Source organism: Manis javanica, chromosome 8 (genome assembly GCF_040802235.1).
Source record: "Manis javanica isolate MJ-LG chromosome 8, MJ_LKY, whole genome shotgun sequence".
In the NCBI taxonomy this organism is placed as follows: domain Eukaryota; kingdom Metazoa; phylum Chordata; class Mammalia; order Pholidota; family Manidae; genus Manis; species Manis javanica.
This window is the reverse complement of record NC_133163.1, coordinates 124444747-124469033: the sequence shown is the minus strand read 5'-3', so window position 1 is coordinate 124469033 and position 24287 is coordinate 124444747. Positions and strand designations below refer to the sequence as shown.

The following is a 24287-nucleotide window of genomic DNA, read 5'->3' as shown; positions in this document are numbered from 1 at the left end:
AGGAATTGCACCCACATTTTTCTGACTCCCAAACCTATGCTCTTCAACAAAACATGACACAAAGGGTTTTCCTCTTGAGATCCTGCCCCCCGAAGTCCTCAAGTCAACCGCGAGTGTGTGCTGGGTGTGTTGTGCTGTCTTGAGCCTGGTGATCTGCATGCGTACTGGTGGTCCCCTCACGATGTCCGGTGCCCTCGGGGAGGGTGAGTCGGCGCAGGTGTCCCGGGACCGGTGGTGTGGGCCTGAGCCCAGGGAGCTCCCATTCTCTGGCATAGTGCCCAGCACATAACGAACACACAGTCTGAATTATAGCGATGAAATTGTCCTCTTTCTGTCCCTATAAGTCAACTAAGGATTTATCACCAGCAGGGACGGGTCTTTCAGAAACCTCTGCACTAGCGTTTGCCCAGTTGTGAACACAGAGGTAGCCTAGATCCTGCTCCTATATTCTTCTCACTTTCTATTATCTAAAGGATATAGACACTTCCATCAGTCTAGAGGCTGTTATGCTTGCTTGGAAGTGTGAGCAGGATTGCTGGCAGATGAGTCATGAGGAGAACTTAGCCCAGGGCACATAAAAGGTGCTCAACAAATGTTACTTCCTTTAGTTCCACCTGCTTAGTCCTTTTATATTTACTTCACTCCCCATCTTCCAATATCAGCAAATCTTTTGTCTAAGTACAGTGGCTAATTAAAACAAGGTTTAGGTTTAGGAGACAGTACCAAATATGAGACTGTAGAGAGAACAGAAGGCAAATGAGAAGAGGATAATGGGAATGCGTATCTATAGAGTAGGTTGGAATGTGGCAGATTGTATTTTTCAAAGATAACCACAGCAATATTTCTGGTGCGATATGCTCTTCTAGAACCTTTATATTCTCCACGAAGAGGTAAGGTTTATTTCCGTTCCCTTTTAAGTTGGGTGGGGCTTTGTAACTGCCTTGATGAATAGAATGTAGTGGAAGTGACGCTACATGACTTCCGAGGCGAGGTCATGAAAGGTGACATGGTTCCCATCCGCTCTCTTGCTTGTCGGGATGTTATGTCCTGGGACCTGCAAGCCTGCTGTGAGGATGCCCCAGTCAGCCTGAGAGAGACCGTGCAGAGAGACCCCATGGAAAGGCCCCCAGCTAACAGCCACCATGAACTACAACACGTGCGCACAAGCACTCGGATGATTCCACCCTGTAGCCTTCAAGTCTTCCAACTGAATTCCAGACACCCTGGAACAAAAGCCTTTTTCTTTATATCTTGACAGAATTCTTGACACACAGAATCTGTGTAATTAATAGATTGTTTTATGCTACTAAGTTTTGGGGTAATTTGTTACACAGTCACAGAAACTGTAACGAGGAAAAGAGAAGCACAGGAGAGTATGTGGCAGGGCGAGACCAGAGAAGTTCAGAGAGCACAGCAGGGTCAGAAGAGTCTGTGTTCTGCCAAGGGGCAAGTAGGGCGAGTGCTAACGGGCAGCAGCAGGGTGACAGTTTGGTATAAGGGGGGACTTTTTAATCACCGAAACTGGTCAGCGACAGAATAGGCTCCCATAGTAAGTAATGAGTTCCCTGTCAACAGAGATACTCAAATATAGACCGGATGAGGTTACTGAAGGGTTCAAACAAGAATGGAAGACTGGATGCGATTAAGGTGACCTTAAGGTTCCTTCCAGTCAACAGAACATGACAGCAGATTAGACGTGGGGTACAGGAAAGAGAGATGAGTCAGAGATGAGGACGGTCGGAGCCCAAAGCCTAGGACCCCGGTGGAACCATCCACACACAGAGAGACTATGAGAGGGTCTTTAAAAGGCGCTTTTCTACTCCTTCTGCCCCTTTGCCCAGATGGCTGTTGATGGTCCCTCTCGCCCTCTACCTCCTTCCTGATGCATTCTTCACATGATACTTGATTAATGCTCCCAAAATACGGTTCTTAGCATGTCATTTCCTTTATCAAAGGCTTTTAATGACACCCACTGCCATCACCACATCTCAACAAATCATTTTATATAGTTCCTTCAGTATTTTTACATTATCTCATTTGAATCTCCTGCCATTCTGGGAGGCACTAAAATCACCACTACATACATCTCAAAATCCAGGTAAAGTAAGTACTCTATTCATTTTTCATATTTTTCTGCTTTGTTGTCTTTGCTTATGATATTTTTTTGTCTACCTTTTTCCCAACTCTGAAGGTTCCATCCCTTTTTATCCTTCAAGGTCCAGATTAAGTTTTAGTTGCTCTAGAACCCTGCTAATTCCTATAACTAAGAGTGATCCCTCCCTCTTCTGAACTCCATCAGTGTTGATGTGATCAGAGCAGCTAATACTCACTAAGCATCTGCTACGTGCCAAGCAGCATGCCAGATGCTTTTTGTGTGTTATCTTCTAGCCTTGTATCACTGTCTGCTTTGTATGTTTGGATATTTGTATATGCATCTTCTTTCCCTAAGCTCACACGGTTCTTGGGAACACAATAGATGTTTGGGTCATTTCTGCTTTCTCCTAAGACTAGCACAGGGCCTGGCACAGAGCAAGTGCTACATAAATATTTGTTTAATGAATGAATGAGTAATTCAGGCAGGAAGAGTTAAAGTTTACCTTTGCTTGAACGAGTGGTTTTCAAGCACCCTTAAAGCACTTGAGAAACACTCATTTATATCCACATAATTAATGGGCTAAAATTACAAATCAGTCTTTCTGATTTCTGTGGCCGTTGGCTAGAACCAATTTTGTTAATGTAGTTTACGGATATAAAAATGAAAACCACAAATTCACATACAACAAACTTTTTGTGTGTGTAAAAATATTCTAGAATTCAGAATAGTCTTTTTCAACCAGTCAGAACTAGCTAGGTCTTACAAGTTCCTCTCTCTTCTGCGGAGTCCTAAGGATTGTGAGCTCTCTGTGGTTCTGCTGCTTCGTGGCCCTCTTGCTGCAGTGCCGAGTCTAGTGAGGAATCCAGCGAATGATTCTGATGGAGTGAAAGGACTGCGCTGCTGTGCTTCATGGTCACCCCTCACTACTGTCCTGATCCTCTTGGCTCAGCTAAGGAGCCAGCACCTTAAGGGGGCCTCAGTGAGTCTCAGCCGATTAGGCAACTGAGTTGCTGCCCAGAGATTTGAAAACCATCCTTTTCTCTTTATTTCCAATAGGGCCAAGAATGAAAAAGTAACAGTAAAGGCCAAAGAAACAGGCACTTCTTAAAGTCCTGTTACTGATTATTGGATTTTGTTTAAGTGATTAAGAATTATAGTTTGTGAACAATTCCCATGTTAAAATTCTGGAGTCATCCTAACATAAAATCAATACTTTCAGCAGAAGGTCACAATTTCAATTTTTACTTAAAGAAATCCAAGTTCATTGTTCAAAACCAGGTCTGGTACAAAAACAATCTGTTAGTGCTTTTCTTCCCCATGTTGACGCAAAGATTAACCAGCATAAATTCTGACGCCCAAATTGTCTTTCAGAAAACCCAGGTAAAAATTAGAAGATTAAGGCACAATAGGCGACAGGGCAGAGGCAGGCCCGCTGGAATCACCATCACAAAGGCCGGGCCACCGGCAGCTACAGCGTTCACCCAAAGCCCTGTGCGAATCAGTTAGTGCACTTAATTATCTCAGGGTCCGCCGGCTCACAAGAAGCAATTTTTGAAGGCATCTCTGGCTCCTCTTTGTCTTTTATTCCTGCTAGTCACAAAAGGGCTCTGAGGACAGGCCTTCCTCCGCTGTGGTTCTGCCGGCCGCTTTCTCCTGGGAGCCACAACAGGCGTTATGTGAAATGGCTCTAATACAACCACCACCACACTACCTTGCCAGACGTGGCTGCCAGGTGCACAGAGACTATAATTAATACATGCAAAAAAGTGCTTTTAACAGGTCACTGTAATTTTGGTTTAGAAATATAACTGCCTTGAAGAAACGGGATGTAGTATGAAATGGTCTGTAAATATTAGAGGTAAACGAATCTGAAAAGGTAGAAAAAACTCCCTGTATTCTTGTGGTTCGGTGGTGTTCAGGAAATGCTGGGAGACGGAAGGATGAGAGGAAGAGCTGCCACCAGGGGTCATTCTTATCTCTTTCAGAGAAGCAGCTGATACCGATACTGCTAAGACATTCCTGGGTAAATTAAGCCAGGAAACCACCTGGACCCCTTTTTTTAGAATAGTCTGCTTTTCTAGCAAGGCCTGCTAATAGAAATTTGCTGAGTATTTGAAGTTGGAGAAGGAAATTACATTGGGAAAAATGGATTAAGAATTCTTAAAAACCAGCAAAAGTTAATCATTGATGCATTTAAATTCCAGTTACATGTGTACATAGAAACAATTACACACACACACACATATATAAACCTTGGTTATATATTTAAATATATATATATATATATATAGACTTTGGTCTACTTGGATAATCAATCCTTGGGCATGTCTAGGACTAAACTTCTCTTCCTCTATGGAAAACTGCTTATATAAGCTAATTGGGAGACTACACCATCTACTACTCAAAAATTTCAAGTCAGAAATATAAGATTCATTCTAGGTTCTTCCTTTTACCTTCCATGTCTTTAAGCTCTATGCCATTTTTCTTAGTTTATTCTGTTTCCTCCTTTTTTTTTAATTGAAGTATCATTGATATACAATCTTATATTGGTCAAATGTACAACACAGTGGTTCAACAGTTACCCACATTCTTAAATCCTCACCCTCTAGTGTGGTTACTATCTATTAACGTAGAAAGATGTTACAGAATCATTGACTATATTCTCCATGCTGTCCTACCGTCCCTGTGACCAACTTTTTTGTGATTGCAAATTATTGTGCCCTTTTATCCCCCCACTCCCCACAGCCTGACCCAACTCCTCTGCCTTGGTCACCACCGGCCACTTCTCAGTGTCTATGATTCTGCTGCTGTTTGGTTCCATCTGTTTTGCTTTGTTCTTATACTCTACAAATAAGCGAAATCATATGGTATTTGTCTTTCTCCACCTGACTTATCTTACTAAGCATTAATACCCTCTAGATCCATCCCTGTTGTTACAAATGGCAGGGTTTCTTTTCTTTTTATGGCTGAATAATACTCCACTGTGTATATGTACCACATCTTCCTTATCCATTCATCTACTGATGGACACTTAGGTCGCTTCCATGTCTTGGCTATTGTAAATAGAGCTGCGATAAACATAGGGGTGCGTCTGTCTTTTTGAATCTGGGATCTTGTTTTCTTCGGGTAAATTCCTAGGAGTGGGATTCCTGGATCAAATGGCATTTTCACTTTTAGTTTTCTGAGGAACCTCCATACTGCTTTCCACAGCAACTGCACCAATTCACATGCCCGCAAGCAGTGCACAAGGGTCCTTGCTCTGCATGTCCTCCACAACATTTGTTATTTCTTCTCTTTTGGATAGTGGCCATTATAACTGGTGTGATATCTCACTGCGGTTTTACTGTCTCCTCTTAGTATATTTGTTCCTCTCTAGTTTCTTTGTTGCCTCAGGTCTTCGACATCACTCACTTGGATCATGCTACCGCCTCTTTGCTACTGTTTCTGCCTCTAGGCTTGTGCCATTACATTTCTATGCTTTTCAGAATGATCATTCTATAACAGAAATTAGACGCTGTTACCCCCTCTCAAACAACTTCAGTGGCTCTCCATAGTTCTAGTGTAGCACACCAAGCTCTTGTCTCCCTTCTGCCTCCCAAAAACTAACATTTATGGAGCCCATTTTACACCTCATCTTCTGCCACTCTTCATAGTCTCTCTGATGTACAGCTACAACAAATTGTACATGAGACAACGTATTGCATATGCATCTCTCTTGGTTTGGTTTGCCCCCAAAGTAGACCCTGAAATAAGGATATGGGTGCAAATAGATTATCTGTGAGAAAGTAGAAAAGGGAAAGAGTAAACAGAAAAAGACAATCGAGATGTGTTAATGAACAGATTACCACTGAGAATGTACATAATACAACTCAGGATTGTCCCACTGAGGTTTGGTGGAACTGGAATATTATCTACCAATTTATTGTTGTGGGATTGGCTCCTGGGGGTGTTAACTTCCCTGTACTTCTAGCAAACAGCTACTTGTACAGAGAATATCCTCAGGCAGAGAAATATAGAAAGCCACCGGCAGGGGACGTCAGGTGGGACAAAGTCACCAAAAACATCTTCTATACCATACATTGCACATATACGCCCTTTTTCTCAACTGAATTCTTCCCTCCACTTGTTTTCTTTCTTTTTTTTTAAATGAATTTAAAATTTATTTTGGTATCATTAATATACACTTACATGAGCAATACTGTGGTTACTAGATTCCCGCCATTATCAAGTCCCCCCACATGCCCCATCACAGTCACCGTCCATCAGCGACGTAAGGTGCTGTGGAGTCTCCACTTGTTTTCCTAGATCCTTTAAGATTCAGCCCACTGAAGCCTTTCCTTCCTTCCCTGGGACTGCTTTTCTTCTTCTCTGTGCATATTCTCTTCTGCTGTAGCTACTATGTTGTAGTTATTAGTTTACAAATCTGACCTGACACCGGACTCTGCGCTCCCTGAAGGCACTATCTTTAGTACTTAGCTTAATGTCTGGCACAGGGTGATACTCATCAAGTCTATTGGACAAGGACATAACTGTGTGTGTTACAGAGAAGAGTATCCTGTTTCCTATATAGGTAATTGAGAAAATTTTCAAAGAAATCAAATACCTGCTTCCACATTTTGAATAATAAAAAGTCAAGAGTGTTGGACGGAGTATCAAGGTAGGAATCTTGAGCCCTTATTCAAGTTAGTTTGGCTCAATTGCTTTCCTTACAAAAATGAGTGGTTGTGAATAACAGTTAAGCTCTTTTAAGTTTCACAGATTTCAAGTGACTAAATCTGTTGTAAGTGAAAGCTGAAGCCCACAAACTGTACAACAGCCACATATGGTAATGATTATATGTGTGATACTCATCTGGATTCAACAAAAGAGTACAGGAGACAAAGATCTGAGATGCTGGCAGGTTTATACTGCTGTGTACACAAGACCCAGGGTCAGAAGGGGTCTTCTGGGTGAGTGGGTACCTGCCAGGGAGTGGCTGGCCTACTGCACAGCAGCTAGTGAGGCAGCATGGCAGCCTCCAGACTGGCAGGTGCCAGTGTCCTGGATGGAGCCCTGCTACTGCTACCAGTCTTTATGTAGCATGGTACCACCCAATCTTACTTAGGTCACAGATACACGAATAGCCGCTTCCTGAGTTCTCATCAAACACCTGGAAGGTAGGCTCTGTCTGCATTTCTAGGAGGGAACAGACTAACTGAAACACTGAATACAGGCCGTGCCTGATTTCTCTGACACTCAGTCTTAATTTTAGAAATGTAAGGACTGGTAAGAGTAAGGAAGAATAGGTGGGTTTAAGGGTCTTATACACGCAGACTAAAAAATGTTGAGGAGGTTCATTTTAGAAAACAAATTCTCTTTTAAAATATTCTGTACATAGTCACTGGCATTCTGTGTGCACTGAACATGCACGGATAATATTTAAGCAGATGGACTTTAGAAGTTTTAAATAATCAGTTTTCTTTTTCACAAATCATAATTTGTATGTAGTGCTGTTTAGAATTTAATTGTAAGAAAAAAATTGTAAGGATGTAACCAAACATCCTTAATATGCTTTATATGCCATATTCCTAACAGAAACAGTCAGTATTGCAAATGATTCTTACTTGGTTGGAGAGGAGAGAAAAGAACATGTGTGTGTGTGGGGGGGCACGGTTATTCTGCCCCTCCCAGAGAAGTACTGATTTTGAGAACAGCCTGTAGGATGGAGGATCTACAGAGCCAGCCACCAGGCCAGCAGTAGTCCTTGGCACACTGGCTATAATCATGCCCAGCGTTCATGTGTGACTTCAGGGAGCTGCTGTTTTTGAGTGGCTCCCTTTTCTTATTCGTGGAGATACATTGGAAGAAGGGACAAAAGGGAAAATAAGCAAACCTAGGAGTCTGTAACTGAAAGCATGTGTATATGGTCATGGGCACTGTGAGGCTCTGCTGTTTGCTGAGGGCTTAGCTTTGACCTGGTCTAGGCTTTGTCACGGACTCGCTGATTCAAGAGAATCACTTGATTTCTCTGGATCTCAGTGAGAGATACGGTAAGGTATCTTTCAGTAATGATAATTAAGTTTATGACACCAAGAAGAAAAATAGACTCTGACAGGGGCATGTAGCCAGAACAAATGAGAACTACAAGACTAGTCCCCATACGGAAAGCCAAGAAGAACAGAGGTAGTTCAAAGAGGAAAGAGGCCGAGATGACCACCTCCACCCTATGAAATGACTCCAAGATAGGCAAAACTCAGGGATGCTTTAAAATCTGAGCACGCATTGACTCAACTGGAGGCCTTACCTTCCCGTGACAGCAAAGCACAGGGCACACATCCCATGTAACAGTCCTGCGGCGTGCTGCAGAAAGGTGGGCATCTTGGGATTGTCGTCCACTGGGCCCTGCACCGAGAGGAAGCAGCCACAGAGCTTGTCGATCAGACCTATGTTCACCATGTAGCTAAATGTGGAGAGAAACGTATGTCATCAATCTGCACAGACTGGCAACACCTTCACCTTCGAAGACAAGTCTTACCAAACAAAGGCTCAAATTCCTTAAGCAAGTAAACATGACACAGGTTTGAGGAAAGCATTTCAAGATTTAGTCCTGAATAATCAGCTATATCTGAAGTGATTCTCTTCTCTCAGTTATTCTGATGCTATTTTTCAAGAAAGATGAATGTGCATGATTACCTGATCATTATTACTGGTCTAAAGAGTCTGACAATAGTTAAAATGATTTACAACAACCTCAGCACTCTTGAAAAGCAGTATTTCTTAAAGAACCAGGGAGCCTAATTAACCAGAATATAGGGATTCAGAAGATAAGGCGATGTTACCCAGGCACTACTGTTATGACTTAAACTTCCAATGCCAACTGTAGGTTCTCTATTTTTCAAAACCCACTAAGTGTCTAACAAACAGTGAGAATCTAATTGATTTCTATTATGAAAAATACCATTCCTGAGAGTTGACAACATTTAAGAAGCTGCTTTCATCTTTTTGGTTCATTAAAGATTTCCAGAGCTATTTATTAAGCTCGGCCAATAGTAGCTCTTTTACTAGCCCACAAAGCAGCAATCACGGAAAATAATAAATTAAGACACTGTAGATAATGTCCTCAAGTCTATTCATGTCGTCACAAAAGGCAGTATTTCCTTCTGTTGTATGGCTGTGTGTGTGTGTGTTTGTGTATAAACTATATTTTTTTCTTCTGCTGTTAGACACTTAACATTATTTCCATGTCTTGGCGACTGTGAATAAAGCTGAAATGAAGGATGTGCAGATTATCTCTTTGAGGTGGTGATTTCATTTCCTTTGGACATATATAAAGAAGTGCAGTTGATGGAGTGGAACTAAAAATAGTTCTATTTTTTAACTTTTTGAGGCACTTCCATACTGTGATCCACAGTGGCTGTATGAATGTACATTCCCACCAATACTCAAAGGTTCACTTTTTCACATCCTTGACAATATTGTTATCCTTTGCCTTTTTGATAATAGCCATTCTAACAGGTATGAGGTGATACTTCATTGTGGGTTTGACTGGAATTTCCCTGATGATTAGTGACATTGAACATCTTTTCTTTTGCTATTTCATGTCCTTTGAAGAAGAGTCTATTCATGTCCTTTGTGCATTTTAAAATTGGGTTATTATTTGCTTTTGGTTGTAGGAGTACCTTGCATATTTGGAAAATTAATCTCCTATCAGATATATGGTTTGCACACATTTTTTCCCATTCCATACGGTGCCTTTTCATCTTGTTGTTTTATTTTTGCTGGGCAGAAACTTTTCAGTCTGATGTAGTGTCACTTGTTTAGTTTCGCCTCTGTTGCTTGCCTGTGTTTGTGATGTTCTGACCAAAAAATATTGCCAAGAGCAACATAAAGGACCTTGTCCCATTTTCTTCTTCTAGGAGTTTTATGGTTTCAAGTCTTACACTGCAGTCTTTAATTTTTGTGCGTGGTGTAAAAGCAGGAGCCAATTTCTTTCTTTTGCATGTGAATATCCAGTCTTCGCAATTCTATTTATTGAAGAGACTATCTTGTCCCTATTGAGTATCATTGGCTTCTTTATCAAACATTTGTGGACCATATATATATATATGCATGGGTTTATTTCTGGGCTGTTAATGCTGTTTCATTGGTCTATATGTCTGTTTTATGCCAGTACCGTACTGTCTTAATTATTACAGCTTTGTCATATGATTTGAGATCAGGAGATGTGATGCATCCTGCTTTGTATCAGAATTGCTTTAGCTGTTTGTTGTCTTTTGTAGTTCCATGCAAATTTTAGAATTGTTTTTTCTATTTCTGTTTAAAAAAATGCCACTGGAATTTTGATAGGGATTGCCCTGAATCTATCAAGATGGCTTGGGTAATATGCTCAATCCATGAACATGGGATACCTTTCCACTTACTTGTGTCTTAATTTCTTTCATCAATGTCTGAATTTTCAGTGTACAGATCTTTCACACTTTTGGTTTTATTTATCCCTAAATATTTTATTCTATTTGATGGAATTATAAATGGGAATTTTTTATTTCCTTTTCAGATAGTTCATTGTTAGCAACTGATTTTTGTATGTTGATTTGTATCCCACAACTTGATTAAATTCATTTATTAAAAAATCTTAACTTTTCCTTTATTTTTACTTAAAATTTTTTTATAGAGTTACATACACTAAAATGTACAAATCTTAGTGTACAGCTTGAATTTTAACATGTGTATACAGTCATGTAACCACTGCCCAATCAAGATATCAAACATTCTCACTATTTCCCCCATAGTGTAGTTCCCTAGTTTATTACTTCTAAGGTTTTTTCTGGTGGAACCTTTATGATTTTTGATATATAAGATGTCACCTGCCAAAAGAATTTACTTCTTCCTCTCTGATTTGGATGCCTAATTTTTCTTGTCTAACTGCTTTGGCAGAAATAGGACTTCCTTTACTAATTTAGACAAAAGTGAAGAGAGTGGGTGCCCTGTCTCATTCCTCATCTTAGAGGAAAAGCCTCCAACTTTCACCACTGAGTATGATGTTCGTTGTGGGCTTGTTATACATGGTCTTTATTATGTTGAGGTATGTTCGTTCCATACCAAAATTGCTAAGAGTTTTTACCAGGAATGGATGTTGAATGAGTCTAGAGATGATTATATGATTTTTACTTTTCATTCTATGAATGTGATGTGTCACATTTCTCAATTTTGCACATGTCAAACAATCAACACGCCAGGGATAAATCCCACTTGATGGTGGTGTCGGAGCATTTTAATGTGCTGTGAATTTGGTTTGCTAGTATTCTGTTGAAAACTCTAAAATTATATTCATCAGGAATAGTGTTTTCTTGTTGTGGCCTTTTTTGATTTTGTTATCAGGGTAATGCTGGCCTTATAAAATGGGTCTAGCAGTGTTTCCTCTTCAATATTTTTGGAAAAGTTTGTAATTCTTTAAATGTTTGGTAGAACTAACCAGCAAAGCCATTTGGTCTTGAGCTTTTCTTCACTGTGAGGTTTTTGATTACTGATTCAATGTCCTTACTCACTTTTGGTCTGTTCAGATTTCCTATTTCTTCACGATATATGGTCAGTAGTTACATGTTTCTAGGAATTTATCCACATCTTCCAGGTCGTCAAATCTGTCGGCATGTAAGTGTTCAGAACGATTTCTTCTGACCCTTTGTATTTCTGTGCTGTCATATACAATGTCTCCTCTTTTATTTGTAAGTTTATTCATTTGGGCCTCTCTTTTTTCTTGCTTAGTCTAGCTAAAGGTTTTGTTAATCTTTTCTATTGTTTTCCTTTCTCTGTTTCACTTATTTCTGCTCTAATCTTTACTATTTCCTTCCTTCTACTAACTCTGCACTTCTTTTTCTAGTTCCTTGATGTGTAAAGTTAGGTTGTTCATTTGAGATCATTGTTGTTCCCTGATGTATGCATTTATCACTGTAAAACCCTGTCTTAGAACTACTCTTACTGCATCTGATTAGGTTTGGTATTTTGCGTTTCCACATCCATTTATTTCAAAAATTTATTTAAAATTTCTTCATTTATCCATAGTTCAGGACTGTGTTGTTTAATTTCCATGTATCTGTGGATTGCTAAGCTTTCCTCCTGTTACTGTTTTCTAGTTACATACCATGGTAGTCAGAAAAGCTAGCTGATATAATTTGTATGTTCTTGAGTTTGAAATTTGTTTTGTGGCCTACTCTATTATCCACCGTAGAAAATGTTCCATATGTACTTGAGAAAAATATGTCCTGTTACTGTTCAATAGAATGTTCTATATATATCTGTTAAGTCCTTTTGGCCTTTGTGTGTTTGGTCTTTTGAGTTAAATCTGCTGTTTCCTTTCTGATCTATCTATTGTTGTGAATAGAGTATTAAAGTACCTAATTATTACTGTACTGTTAATTTTTCTTTTTAGTTCTGTTAGTATTTGTCCTAAATACTTATTTAGGTGCTCCAAGTGTTGGTGCTCAAAGTATAACTATTTACCACTATTCATTTTCTTGGTAGATGACCTTTCTATCATTATATAATGACCTTCTTTACCTCCTTTGAGCATTTTCAGTTTAAAAATCTATTTTGTCTAATATTACTATAGCTACCCCTTTCTTTAGGTTACAATTTCCTTGAAATATCTATCTCCATCCCTTCATTCTGTCTATGTGTATCCTTAGAGCTAAAATGAGTCTCTTGTAGGCAGTATATCATTGGATTTTGTTTTTTATCCATTCAGTCACTTTTGATTAGAGAATTTAATCCACTTACACTTAGAGTAATTATTTATAGACAAGGACTTAGTGTCACAATTTTGTTCATCGTTTTCAAGCTGTTCTGCAGATGCCTTGCTCCTTGCTTCCTGTCTCGCTGTCATCCTTTGCGATGTGATGACATCTTCTGGCGGGAGGCTTTGACTCCTTTACACTCACCTTTTGTGCACCTACTACAGGTTTTCCTTTGTGGTTACTGTAAGGCTTAAATAATGTATTTATTAACCCTCTTTTAAGCTGATAATAAGTTTGATATCATACAAAAACTTTATACTTTTACTTCTTCCCTCTCATCTTTTTTATAGAGTGTATCCAATAACAAATTATTGTAGTTATGATTATTTTTCAAACATTTGCTTTTTTAACTTTTAAACTAGAGTTGTAAGTTAATTATGTACCATAATATTTGAGAATCTGATTTTGATTATATACTCACCATTACCAGTTTTACACATCCATATGCTTTTTAAATTAAGGTATCATTGATATAAGGTTTCACATGAGCAGCATTGTGGTACTACATTCACCCTTATTACAAGACCCCCCACATGCCCCACTACAGTCACTGTCCATCAGCGTAGTAAGATGCTGTGGAATCACTAGTTGTCTTCTCTTTGCTGTACTGCCTTCCCTGTGCCCTCCTCCCATTATGTGTACTAATCATAATACCCCTTAATCCCCTTCTCCCTCCCTTCCTTCCCGCCCTCCCACCTCCTTTCCCTTAGGTAACCGCTAGTCCCTTCTTGGGTTCTGTGATTCTGCTGCTGTTTTGTTCCTTCAGTTTTTGCTTTGTTCTTATACTCCACAAATGAGTGAATAATTTTTGCTACTTGTCTTTCTCTGCCTGGCTTATTTCACTGAGCATAATACCCTCTAGCTCCATCCATGTTGTTGCAAATGGTAGGATTTGCTTTCTTCTTATGACTGAATAATATTCCATTGTATATATGTACCATACATTCTTTATCCATTCGTCTACTGATGGACACTCAGGTTGCTTCCATTTCTTGGCTATTGTAAATAGTGCTGTGATAAACATAGGGGTGCATCTGTCTTTTTGAATCTGGGATCCTGTTTTCTTTGGGAAAATTCCTAGGAGTGGAATTCCTGGGTCAAATGGTATTTCTATTTTGAGTTTTTTGAGGAACCTCCATAGTGCTTTCCACAATGGTTGAACTAATTTACATTCCCAACAGCAGTGTAGGAGGGTTCCCCTTTCTCCACAACCTCACCAACATTTGTTGTTCTTAGTCTTTTTGATGCTGGCCATCCCAGCTGGTGTGAGGTGATACCTCACTGTGGTACTAATTTGCATTTCTCTGATGTTAGTGGTGTGGAGCATCTTTTCATGTGCCTGTTGGCCATCTGAATTTCTTCCTTGGAGAACTGTCTGTTCAGATCCTCTACCCATATTTAGTCAGGTTATTAGCTTTTTGGGTATTGAGGCATGTGAGCTCTTTATATATTTTGGATGTGAACTCCTTATCAATATGTTGTTCACAAATATGTTCTCCCATACTGCAGGAGGCCTTTTTGTTTTGCTGATGGTGTCCTTTGCTGTACAGCTTTTTAGCATGGTGTAGTCCCATATGTTCATTTTTGCTTTTGTTTTCCTTGTCTGAGGAGATGTGTTTGGGAAAAAATTGCTCATGTTTATATTCAAGAGATTTTTGCCTATGTTTTTTTCTAAGAGTTTTATGGTTTCATGACTTATATTCAGGTCTGATCCATTTCGAGTTTACTTTTGTGTATGGAGTTAGCCAGTAATTCTATTTCATTCTCTTATATGTAGCTGTCCAGTTTTGCCAACAGCAGTTGTTAAAGAGGCTGTCATATCCCCATTGTTATATCCATGGCTCCTTTATCATATATTAATTGGCCATGTATGTATGGTTTTATATTCTGGACTCTCTTTTTCATTCTATTGATCTATGGGTCTGTTCTTGTGCCAGTACCAAATTGTCTTGATTACTGTGGCTTTGTAGTAGAGTTGGAGTTGGGGAGCATAATCCCTCCAGTTTTATTCATCCTTTTCAGGATTGCTTTGTCTATTTGGGGTCTCCTGTGGTTCTTTATGAATTTTAGAACTATTTTCTCTCATTCATTGAAGAATGCTGTTGGTATTTTGATAGGGACTGCACTGAATCTCTAGATCGCTTTAGGCAGGCACATCTATATGTTTTGATGTTATTAGTCATCATCCCTTTTTTTCAGCTTGAAGAAGGCCCATTAGCATTTCTTTTAAGGCAGGTCTAGTGGTGATGAACTTCTTCAGGTTTTGTTTGTTTGGAAAAATTTTTATTTCTCCTTTATTTCTGAAGCACTGTCCGGTATAGTATTCTGGGTTGGCAGTTTTTTCTTCAATATTTTGAAAGGCTGTGCCCTCCTGTTGGGCAAGGTTGCTGGTTGGGCAATATGGTTGGGCGGGGTCTCCCACTGTATCCTGTGGTTGGTTGGGGCTAGGGATTATGCTCTTTGATTGGGAAGGGTCCCTGGGCTACTTTGTGGGAAGGGGCCACAGGCTATGTTCTGTGGCTTGGTGGGGCTGTAAGGCTGCCCAGGGTCACTGTTTAGGTTTCTTGTTATGTGGGGCCAGAGGCTATGCTCAGAAGTTGGGTAGGGCTACTGTCTTGGCTTCTTGCCTATGCAAGGATGTATGGGTTCATGAATGCCTGGTTTCTCTGGCTATGCTTCCTAGATGGTCAGAACTGGAGGCAATGCTGAGCAGTTGGGCAGGAGTGCAAATCTGCTTTCCTGGTGGGGAAGTAGAACAAGATCTATGGCCTGTCCAGCCTGGTGACTGAGGACCGAAATCAGGCAGAACTTCCAACTGAGCAACCTGGTCAGATAGTGCTACCGGATCAGCTCCACAACTGGACAGAGCTGCTGCCTAGGGGCTCCGCTTAGGCAGAGCTGCAAGCAGGAACACGTCTGCCGATACTACCGTGCTGATCGCTATCAGCACCCACTCCACCCCACTTTCTGTGTGATTCCCAGTGGCCAAGCCCTGGTGATCCCCATGAGGCGGGACCCAACTGAGCCTCCCAGGAAGTTCTGTAACACTGGAGAGCTGGACGTTCACCCTGGGCTTTCTTTTCCAGTTAGAGAGACCACAGTCTGACGGCGGTCCCCTCAGTACAGTGCTGTGCTGGCCTGGGTGTGGGTGTGACGTGGTCAAAGCACAGCTGCCCCTCTTACCCTTCTAACTGCATTTCTCTTTGGTGTCTGGGGTCCAAGGTGGGTGCTTCTGCCCCATCCCCCAACACACACGGTGGGAATTTTTACAATAGTATCTTATCTATGGAAAGTTCTAGCTGCCCTGTTGCAAGGGGGAATTAAGTTGGGAGTTACCAATGCTGCCATCTGTTCAATGATACAATCAGTTCCACGGTAACAAAGTAACATCTTGAAAACATGAAATTATCACAGGGAACCAATATTGCTCTCTACAAGCAGGAGAATCATCTGCAGCATTTGGTTTCCACTCCAAAGTGTAGGGTCGTTGCTAGTGTTTACACATTCCGTTCACATCTCAGCAAAATTCTGGAGGCTAAGTCCAAGATCAAAGTGGTACCGGGTTGGATTCCTCGAGGCCTTCGTCTTTGGCTCCCAGATGGTTGTCCTGTTGCTGCTTCAACACGATTGTCCCTCTGTGCATGGGCCCAACGGTCTTAATATATAAAAGAACTTTCACACTTAAAAAAGTGAACACTTCCAATAGAAAATGAGCAAAGTACATGAACAGGCAACTAACAAGGTAATAAAAATGTCTAGTAAACATTTAAAGATGTTCAATATCACTACAAATATAAAATGAATATTATTTTCAGCTCTCAATTTGGATAAGATTCAGAAGAATGATAATATACAATGTTGCCTAGGCTGAGGGTACAAGGGCATACTCATAGGTAATCTTTGTGTAGCTGAATTTGGCAACAGGGATCAAAATCCTTAATGCATATTCTTTGACCCAGAAATTCTACTGTAACATTTATAAAAAGAAGATAGTCAGTTGTAGGGGAAGAAGAGTGTGTTCTTCACAGTGTTATCTATAATACTAAAAAAGCTAGAATAAACCTACATGAGTTATAATAGGTAACTTGAAGCCAATCATTGCTACATAGTGAAATACGTGGGAAGCTAGTAAAAATTAATTTGCAAGTTTCTACTGATTTGGAAAAATTAAAATTATTCCATATTTTAAATAATTATGTTTAAAATTATGTATAAGCATTACAATTTTTTTATTTTGTTAGTATACAATCACTTGAACATTTTGATTACTAGACTTCCCCTATTATCAAGCATTACAATATTTTTATATAGAATAACTACATGTATGTATACCAAAACCAAAAACAATCCAATGCAGTGATATCTTTGGGTGGTGGCATTAAAGATAATTTTTGTGATCTCAATCATAATACAAATTAGCTATGGGGATGAAAGTAGAGCATACAGAATATAGTCAATAGTTCTGTACATCTCTCTATGTTGACAGTAACTATAATAGTTTTAGTGAGGATTTAATAATGTATATAACTGTTACATCACTATGTTGTATATTTGAAACCAATATAATATTGTGTATCAACTGTACTTACAAAAAAAAGATAATTTTTGTGTTTTAAAAGTATCTATTGTGCTCTTCTGTGTTTTCCAAATTCTTTTTCTCACTGAGCACATATTACTTTTATTATTAGGAAAAATAAGTTATTTTAAAAAGGCGGAGGGGGAAAGGAACAGAGACACAGGCATCTGCTACTCCAAGAGAGCCCAGACACTTAAAGACAGCAATGGAGTGAAAGTGATAAATCTGATCGACATTTACAAAGTAGAATAAAGACGTATTTATGATTCAATTGGATATTGGTTTGGTAAAGAACTGTAAGAAGTCCTTGACAATGCTCAGACTGCTGGCACCAATGGGATATTGGTGCCACTGGGAAGGGCAGAGGACACAGGAAAAGGAGCTCCTTTGGGTGGAAAGATTATGTGTTCAGTATTGAACTTGTGGAGCCTGGTATGTCTATGGTACATCCTGGTAGCTATATATGTGGCTGGGGTTTGCTGGTCAGGAAAGTGCTAAGCTAAAGTACACCAGTTTCATAACTTCTTGAACAGATGCCTTACATTTGCTAACTTTTGATTCCAAAAGACTGTAATATGTCAGTTGGACTTGTCTGTCTCTTGGTTGTACAGTTTGATTTCCCTGTTTTGAAAGAGGGATGTAAATTTCTAACTGGATATAATGGAAAGAATTGTGCTATCAAAACACTGTGAATCGCCTAAGCAATCTTGTGAAAGAAGAACAAGCTGGAGGCATCAGACTTTCTAATTTCAAACTATATTACAAAGTTATAGTAATCAAAATGGTATGGTACTGGCATAAAAACAGACACATGGACACACAGACCAATGGAACAGAATTGGGAGCTCAGAAATAAACCTATGTTATGTGATCCACAAATACTGATAAGGGAGTCAAGAATACTCAATGGGGAAAAGATAGTTTGTTCAATAAATGGTATTGGGAAAAGGGGTACAGGCCAGAGAATAGCATCAAACATGCAGAAAAATAAAATTGGACCCCTATTTTATACCAATCATAAAATGAGCTCAGTATAGACTAAAGACCTGAATTAAGTAAGGCCTGAAACCATAAAATTCAAGAAGAAAACAGGAAAAAAGCTCCTTGTCATTGGTTTTGACATTTTTGGGATATGACACCAGAAGCACAAGCAACAGAAACAAAAATAAACTACTGGGACTATATTAAACTTAAAAACTGGGCAGCAGAAGAAAGAATACATAAAATGAAAAGACAACTTACTGAATGGGAGAAAATATTTGTAAACCGTATACTGGATACAGGATAGATATCCAAAAAAATATAAGGAACTCCTACAACTTAATAGTAAAAACACAAATAATCTGATTAAAAAGTGAGCAAAGGACCTGAATAGATATTTTTCCATAGAACATATACAAAGGGCCAGTAGGTAGAGGAAAAGACACGTAACATCAGTAACTACCAGGAAAAAGCAAATCAAAACCACAATGAGATAGTGACCCTTGATAGAATGTCCATTATGAAAGGCCAGAGATAACGTTAGCAAGATTATGAAGAAAAGTGAACCCTGTGCACTGCTGGTGGGAATGCACATTCATACAGATACTATGTGAAACAGTAAGGAGGCTCCTCAAAAGATCAAAAACAGACTGCTGGATGGCCCATCAATCCCAATTCTGGGTGCATAGCTGAAGGAAGTTAATCACTCTCTCAGAGAGACACCTGCACTTCCATATTCACTGCAGCATTATTCATGACAGCCAAGGTATAGAAACCACCTGAATATCCACTGAGATGAATGGATTAAGAAAATATGGCATATCTGGAGTATTATCCAGCCATAAAAAGAAGGAAATCCTGCCATTTGTGACAATATGAACAGACCTTGAAGAAAGTATGCTAAGTGAAATAAGTCACACATAAACAAATATTGTGTGATCTCATTTACATATGCAACCTAGAAAAGCTTAATTCATAGAAACAGAGAGTAGAATGATGGTTAACGAGGGCCTGGGGGAAAGGGGTGGTGGAGGAACTGAGGAGATGTTGTCAAAGGGTACAAACTTTCATTTACAAGATGAGTAAGTGCTGGGGATGTAACGTGCTGCATGGTGATTACAGTTAACAATACTGTATTACACACTTGAAAGTTAAGAGAGTAGCTCTCAAAGATTTCACCACACACACACATACACAAACACACACATGAAGGTAATTATGTGAGCTGTTGGAGGTGTTAACTTACCTTATTGTTATAATCATTTTACAATTTGTACACGTATCAGATCATCATACTGTACATCTTAAGATTATACAATGTTACATGTTAACTATGTTTCAATAAAATTGGGAAAAAATAGACTTGTGGAGTTTTAGGGTGGTCTCTATCTTGAGCAAATTTCAGTATTTTTTCACATTCAATTTGCTGCTATCCTATAAACAACTGCTTTCCTAGAACTGTGCTAAACACTGTTTTAAAAATTGCTAATATTTGCATTTTATAGGAAAAAATTCTGTTTTGATAACCAAATGTTATTATTTGGATATTCTGTTAAAAGTCTTTTGTTTTTGTATCCCAGGACCTGTGCAGTGTCTGGCACAAAGTGAATATAGGTGACCATAGTTTGAATTGATAAGTATTTCTGAGAACCCCTTAGATCTAGAAACTTGACTGAATCACGTAAAGTAATGAGAATAAATACTGTTACTGTCTCGTCCCTGTTAGATTTCCCCTTGTCTTTCTCTATGCCTATGAGAAGGAAAGGACTTATGCCAAGAGTAGTGTGCCTTGCTTCAACTCTGTCTCGGAGCACAGGCCAGAGAACAGCCCCAAAGACTGTGCTGGGACTCTCTGCAATACTAGGGATAAAAACTACAAAAAGGTTTGCAGCAGGGACTGGAGTAAGATCTGTTATCAGTTCATATCTGAGGAGGAGAAAGGAAAGCGTGGAAATGAACATGTTCTGTTTGCTTAATTAGGCTGATCTGATACATGGTTTGTGGTTCTACAGGCATCACCAGGCCAGCTAACAATGGGTCACCTATAAAAAACATTCACCAAAAGTGCTTCAAGGCAGAGAAGAGTGGCATGGTTTGTTCTGAAGTATTATAGTTGTCAATCATCCTTTTTAAGTTACGTAAGTAATTTGGTTTGGCAGATTACCACTGTTATTTTTTTCCCCAATACTTTTCCCCTTTATGAAAGATCTAGTAACAGTAATAATATTATATGTGAAAGCAGATGTACTTCCTCCTGGAAGGCCCCCTGGGTTGCACTGATGCAGTTAACTGGGCCTTCGCCTCATCACAGCTGAGGCATGTGGCTAAGCTGTCTGGGTGAGAATGCTGGGTCGCTGCACCACACGGCAGCCCAGGTGAGGCGCTGAGCCAGAACGGCATTCCTCGGCAGAGAGGGCTGGGTTCCACAATGGCCAAAAAAACATGGAGAAATTGAATGGGATCAAGCAACTGAAAGAAATGTCAGGGAGGGTGAATGTCAAGCGCTGTAAGATAAATGGTCGGGGACCCGAAGGGCCTCGTCCTCTCCAGCAATGAACATCCTGGGGGAAAGAGGGCGGGGAGACAGAGGGGTGAGTGGGCAGAGCGACCGGGACTGAGCAAGACGCGGGGTGAATGAACTGTTTTCAAGAAAGCACCACAAGAAACCAGAGGGATCCACGGACTGTGAAAGAAGGAAGTGCAGGGGAGGGCATTCTTTTTCTTCTATTAACCTACCATAAGCTTCAAAAAGCAGCAAATCGCATAGATTTTGGAAGCCAGAGATCAGTGCACATCGCAGGGGAGTTGCTAACAGATGAGACAGGTAATTGATTAATACTCGATGGAACCTTGTTGGGAAATTAAATTTCCTAGATTATTCAAGATTTATGAGGGAAAAGAAGAGTTTAGATGTGAAAGTAGGGGTCAATTTCCTGGAAGAAAAGGTGACCTTGGAAAGAAGCAGGGTTGACCCTGAACAAGTGCTGGAAATTGTCACATTTGTGTAGCTGAAAGCATACAGGTGTTGGGAGTCCAGCTAGGCCTGAATTCCAGTCTCAACTCTCCTACCTATTTTTAAACTTATTTATTATATATCCTTGGGTAAAATATTTACCCTGTGTGAGCAATTTCCTCACCTACAAAGTCTGATTTAGAAATTCCATACTTACAGGACTGCAAAGCCTCCAACAATACCTCACACATCCCGGGAGCTCCATACATGGCAGCTATTATTAATGTTTTGTCTGAACCACATTTATAACCAGAAATAGGGGAATTCACATAAACTCTTTGAGTTTGACAGAGTTGGAAGCAAGAAAGTTATAAAAAATTGGACACTACATATTCTCATATCAAATACCTAAATATCAAGAATGAAAATGGGCTCCAATTATTTTGCTTTTCACTACTAGGGTTTTCCTTCTCTACAAAATGTGGTATGTTTTCTACCAGGAATTAATGGATGGTGTTGTGAGAACCAGTGCTATCCCATGGGCCCTGAGATTTAAATAACTTTAATATAGTTTTTTTTGATAAAGAAAAAATTTTTAAGAAATTGAGCAATTTTACCTGATGAGGTCCTGAACTTGACTGTTAAAAGCGTCACTTTGTGAGGGTTTGGTTTTCATTCCCTGTGTCGGTATTTTTGGTGTAGCTGGCCGGCTGTTTTCACGTGGTCGATTGGCAATCAGGCAGCCTAAAACCACAGTGCTGACTTTGAGAAGCCCAGTTGTCAAGCCTTCAAAAACTTGCTTATTTGTATTTCTTCCTAAAATAGCATTATTTTCATCTGGAACATAAGCCTATATGGAAAAAAATATACAGTAATAGTGTTTCAATAAAACCACCAAAAATGGACAGAGAGGATTTGGAAAATTTCTGGAATCATAAGAAATTTTGAAACTCTAGAGGTGGTTATCTGAATGTTCAAGTATTGGTTCTGAAGTCAGACTGCTGGGGTCAAATCTCACCTGAGTGGCCTTGGGCAGGTGACTACTTCTAAGCTTCAGTTTTCTCATTTATAAAAGAGGGATAATAACAGTACCTACATCATAGAGTTCTTGTGAAGATTAAATGAGCTAATACATATAAAACATTTAACTCATGCCTAGGTATATAGTAAGTACACAACAAATATTATTTATTCAACTGAATAAATTATATTAAAAATTTGTCAGCGCTCAGAAAACAAATGTGGGTAAAATCACAATTATTTCCAGAATCTCCTGCCTGGCCTTAGTGTATCTGCATATCAATAGGTGTTCCCAAGGGGTGGAGAGTCGTACTCCATCTCCATACCAATAGGTGATTACAAGGGCCAGCGGGGGCTCATCTGGACTGGAGAGGTTGTGTAGGGCCTCTTCTTGGCAGCCAGGTCCCGAGAGACACGGGAGGGCAGAAGTGGACTGCTTGTAAGAAATAAACGGATTTCTCCCACTTTATCTCTCCCTTTGACTGACTTCAAAGGTTATTTTGCCCTGGGATTTTCCCCGAGGAGTTACAATGAACCAATTGGTAAACTAGCGTTGTTTCTTGTTAGAGTGAATTTTAAAAGCATCTAAATTCCTCTATTAGAATGAAATTTTCATTTCTTATAACAAAATGGCAAAATAGTTTTTTCCTAATGCATGGGGTCAGTTTCATCTTTCTTTGTGTACAGTTTACAGGAAGTAACATGGCCAATGAAAGTTGGGACTGGGAGTGAGAACCTGGGCTTGGGCTCTGGCTCTGCAGCTATAGGACCTTAGACCAGGTTCTCTAATCTTTCTGTGCCTGTTTCCTCAACTGTGAAATAAGGATAATCACAGTACCTAATGAATCAACATTGGTAATTCCTTAGAACAATGTCGGGCACACAGGTGTTATCTGCTACTATACTTGCTTCTCTTACCTTGACTCCAACTGTTACCAGGAGTAAATATGACAGTATGTGAACATCAGCCCTCACAGAGAAGGACGATTACAAGTAAAACGGCCAGCTAGGTCATCACTAGGATGAGAGTTCTGTGCCTTGGCCTGTGACGCTAGCTGCAGAAGGGCTCACTCTTCAGAGGAAGGGCTGTCTCCTGAGGGCCTTACTACCAAGCGAGGGACAGAGACAATGAACTAAGGGCAGGAAGGAAGGAAGGAGATCTGGACTTGGAATGAGATGGTTTTGTATTAAAGTTCCAGTTCCTCCTCTAGCAGATTACATGACTTTAAGCAATAATTTCACATTTTTAAGCCTTGATTTCTGTAGCTGCCTACTTGCTAGGACTACTGCAAAGTTCAAATAAGATGATGAATAGGAAATACTTGGTAAACTATTATACGTCAGGAATGCACTTATTTAGTAACGACCAGCCTTTGCGTCATTCTCACTCTTGACTTGCAGCAGCTCTATGAAAAGACAGAAGAATAAACGAGCACTTTGACTCAAAAGGAGGATTTGTATAAACACAAGCAAATATTGCCTCTATCCTTTGTTGTCAATTCAGACATTTCATTAAAGTCATTTTTCTGAAAATAGCCTTATTTATGACTGTTGACCACAAGTTATTTCTGACAACTGGGCCATTCCAAAGCCAAATTAACTGTGTTAGAATATTTCCACAGTATCTTCTCTAATTATTTGATGAAAGTTTCCTGTGAAACCCTATAGTAGTTCTAAAAGAGTCATGTAAGTTTCTTCAGATCATGACTAGCAGAACCTAGCCTATCTCAATATAGAATTTGGTTCCAGGAGTAGAGTTAGAACCCAGGATTTCTACATTTCAGGTTAGAACGAGCCAGGTTATGCTGTAGTGAACTAGCCCTCAAAAACTTCAGTGGCTTTATAATAAAGCTTTATTTTTCACTCAAACGACATGCCCATCTCAGACTGGCT

At 39.7% G+C, this 24287-nt stretch overlaps 1 protein-coding gene across 6 annotated transcripts in view; it reads right to left on the bottom strand.

The window, feature by feature from the left end:
• Positions 1–24287, bottom strand: part of SCAPER (S-phase cyclin A associated protein in the ER) — a 539256-nt gene that overhangs the window by 57315 nt on the left and 457654 nt on the right. For 5 of the 6 annotated variants that reach the window (XM_073212228.1, XM_073212229.1, XM_073212225.1 and 2 more), the window contains exons 26-27: positions 21992–22224; positions 8379–8534 (exon numbers count right to left, since the gene is read on the bottom strand). In XM_073212228.1, the coding sequence (XP_073068329.1) occupies positions 8379–8534; positions 21992–22224 (389 nt within the window). The remainder of the gene's footprint in view (positions 1–8378; positions 8535–21991; positions 22225–24287) is intronic. The other variant, XM_073212230.1, reaches the window with a different exon arrangement.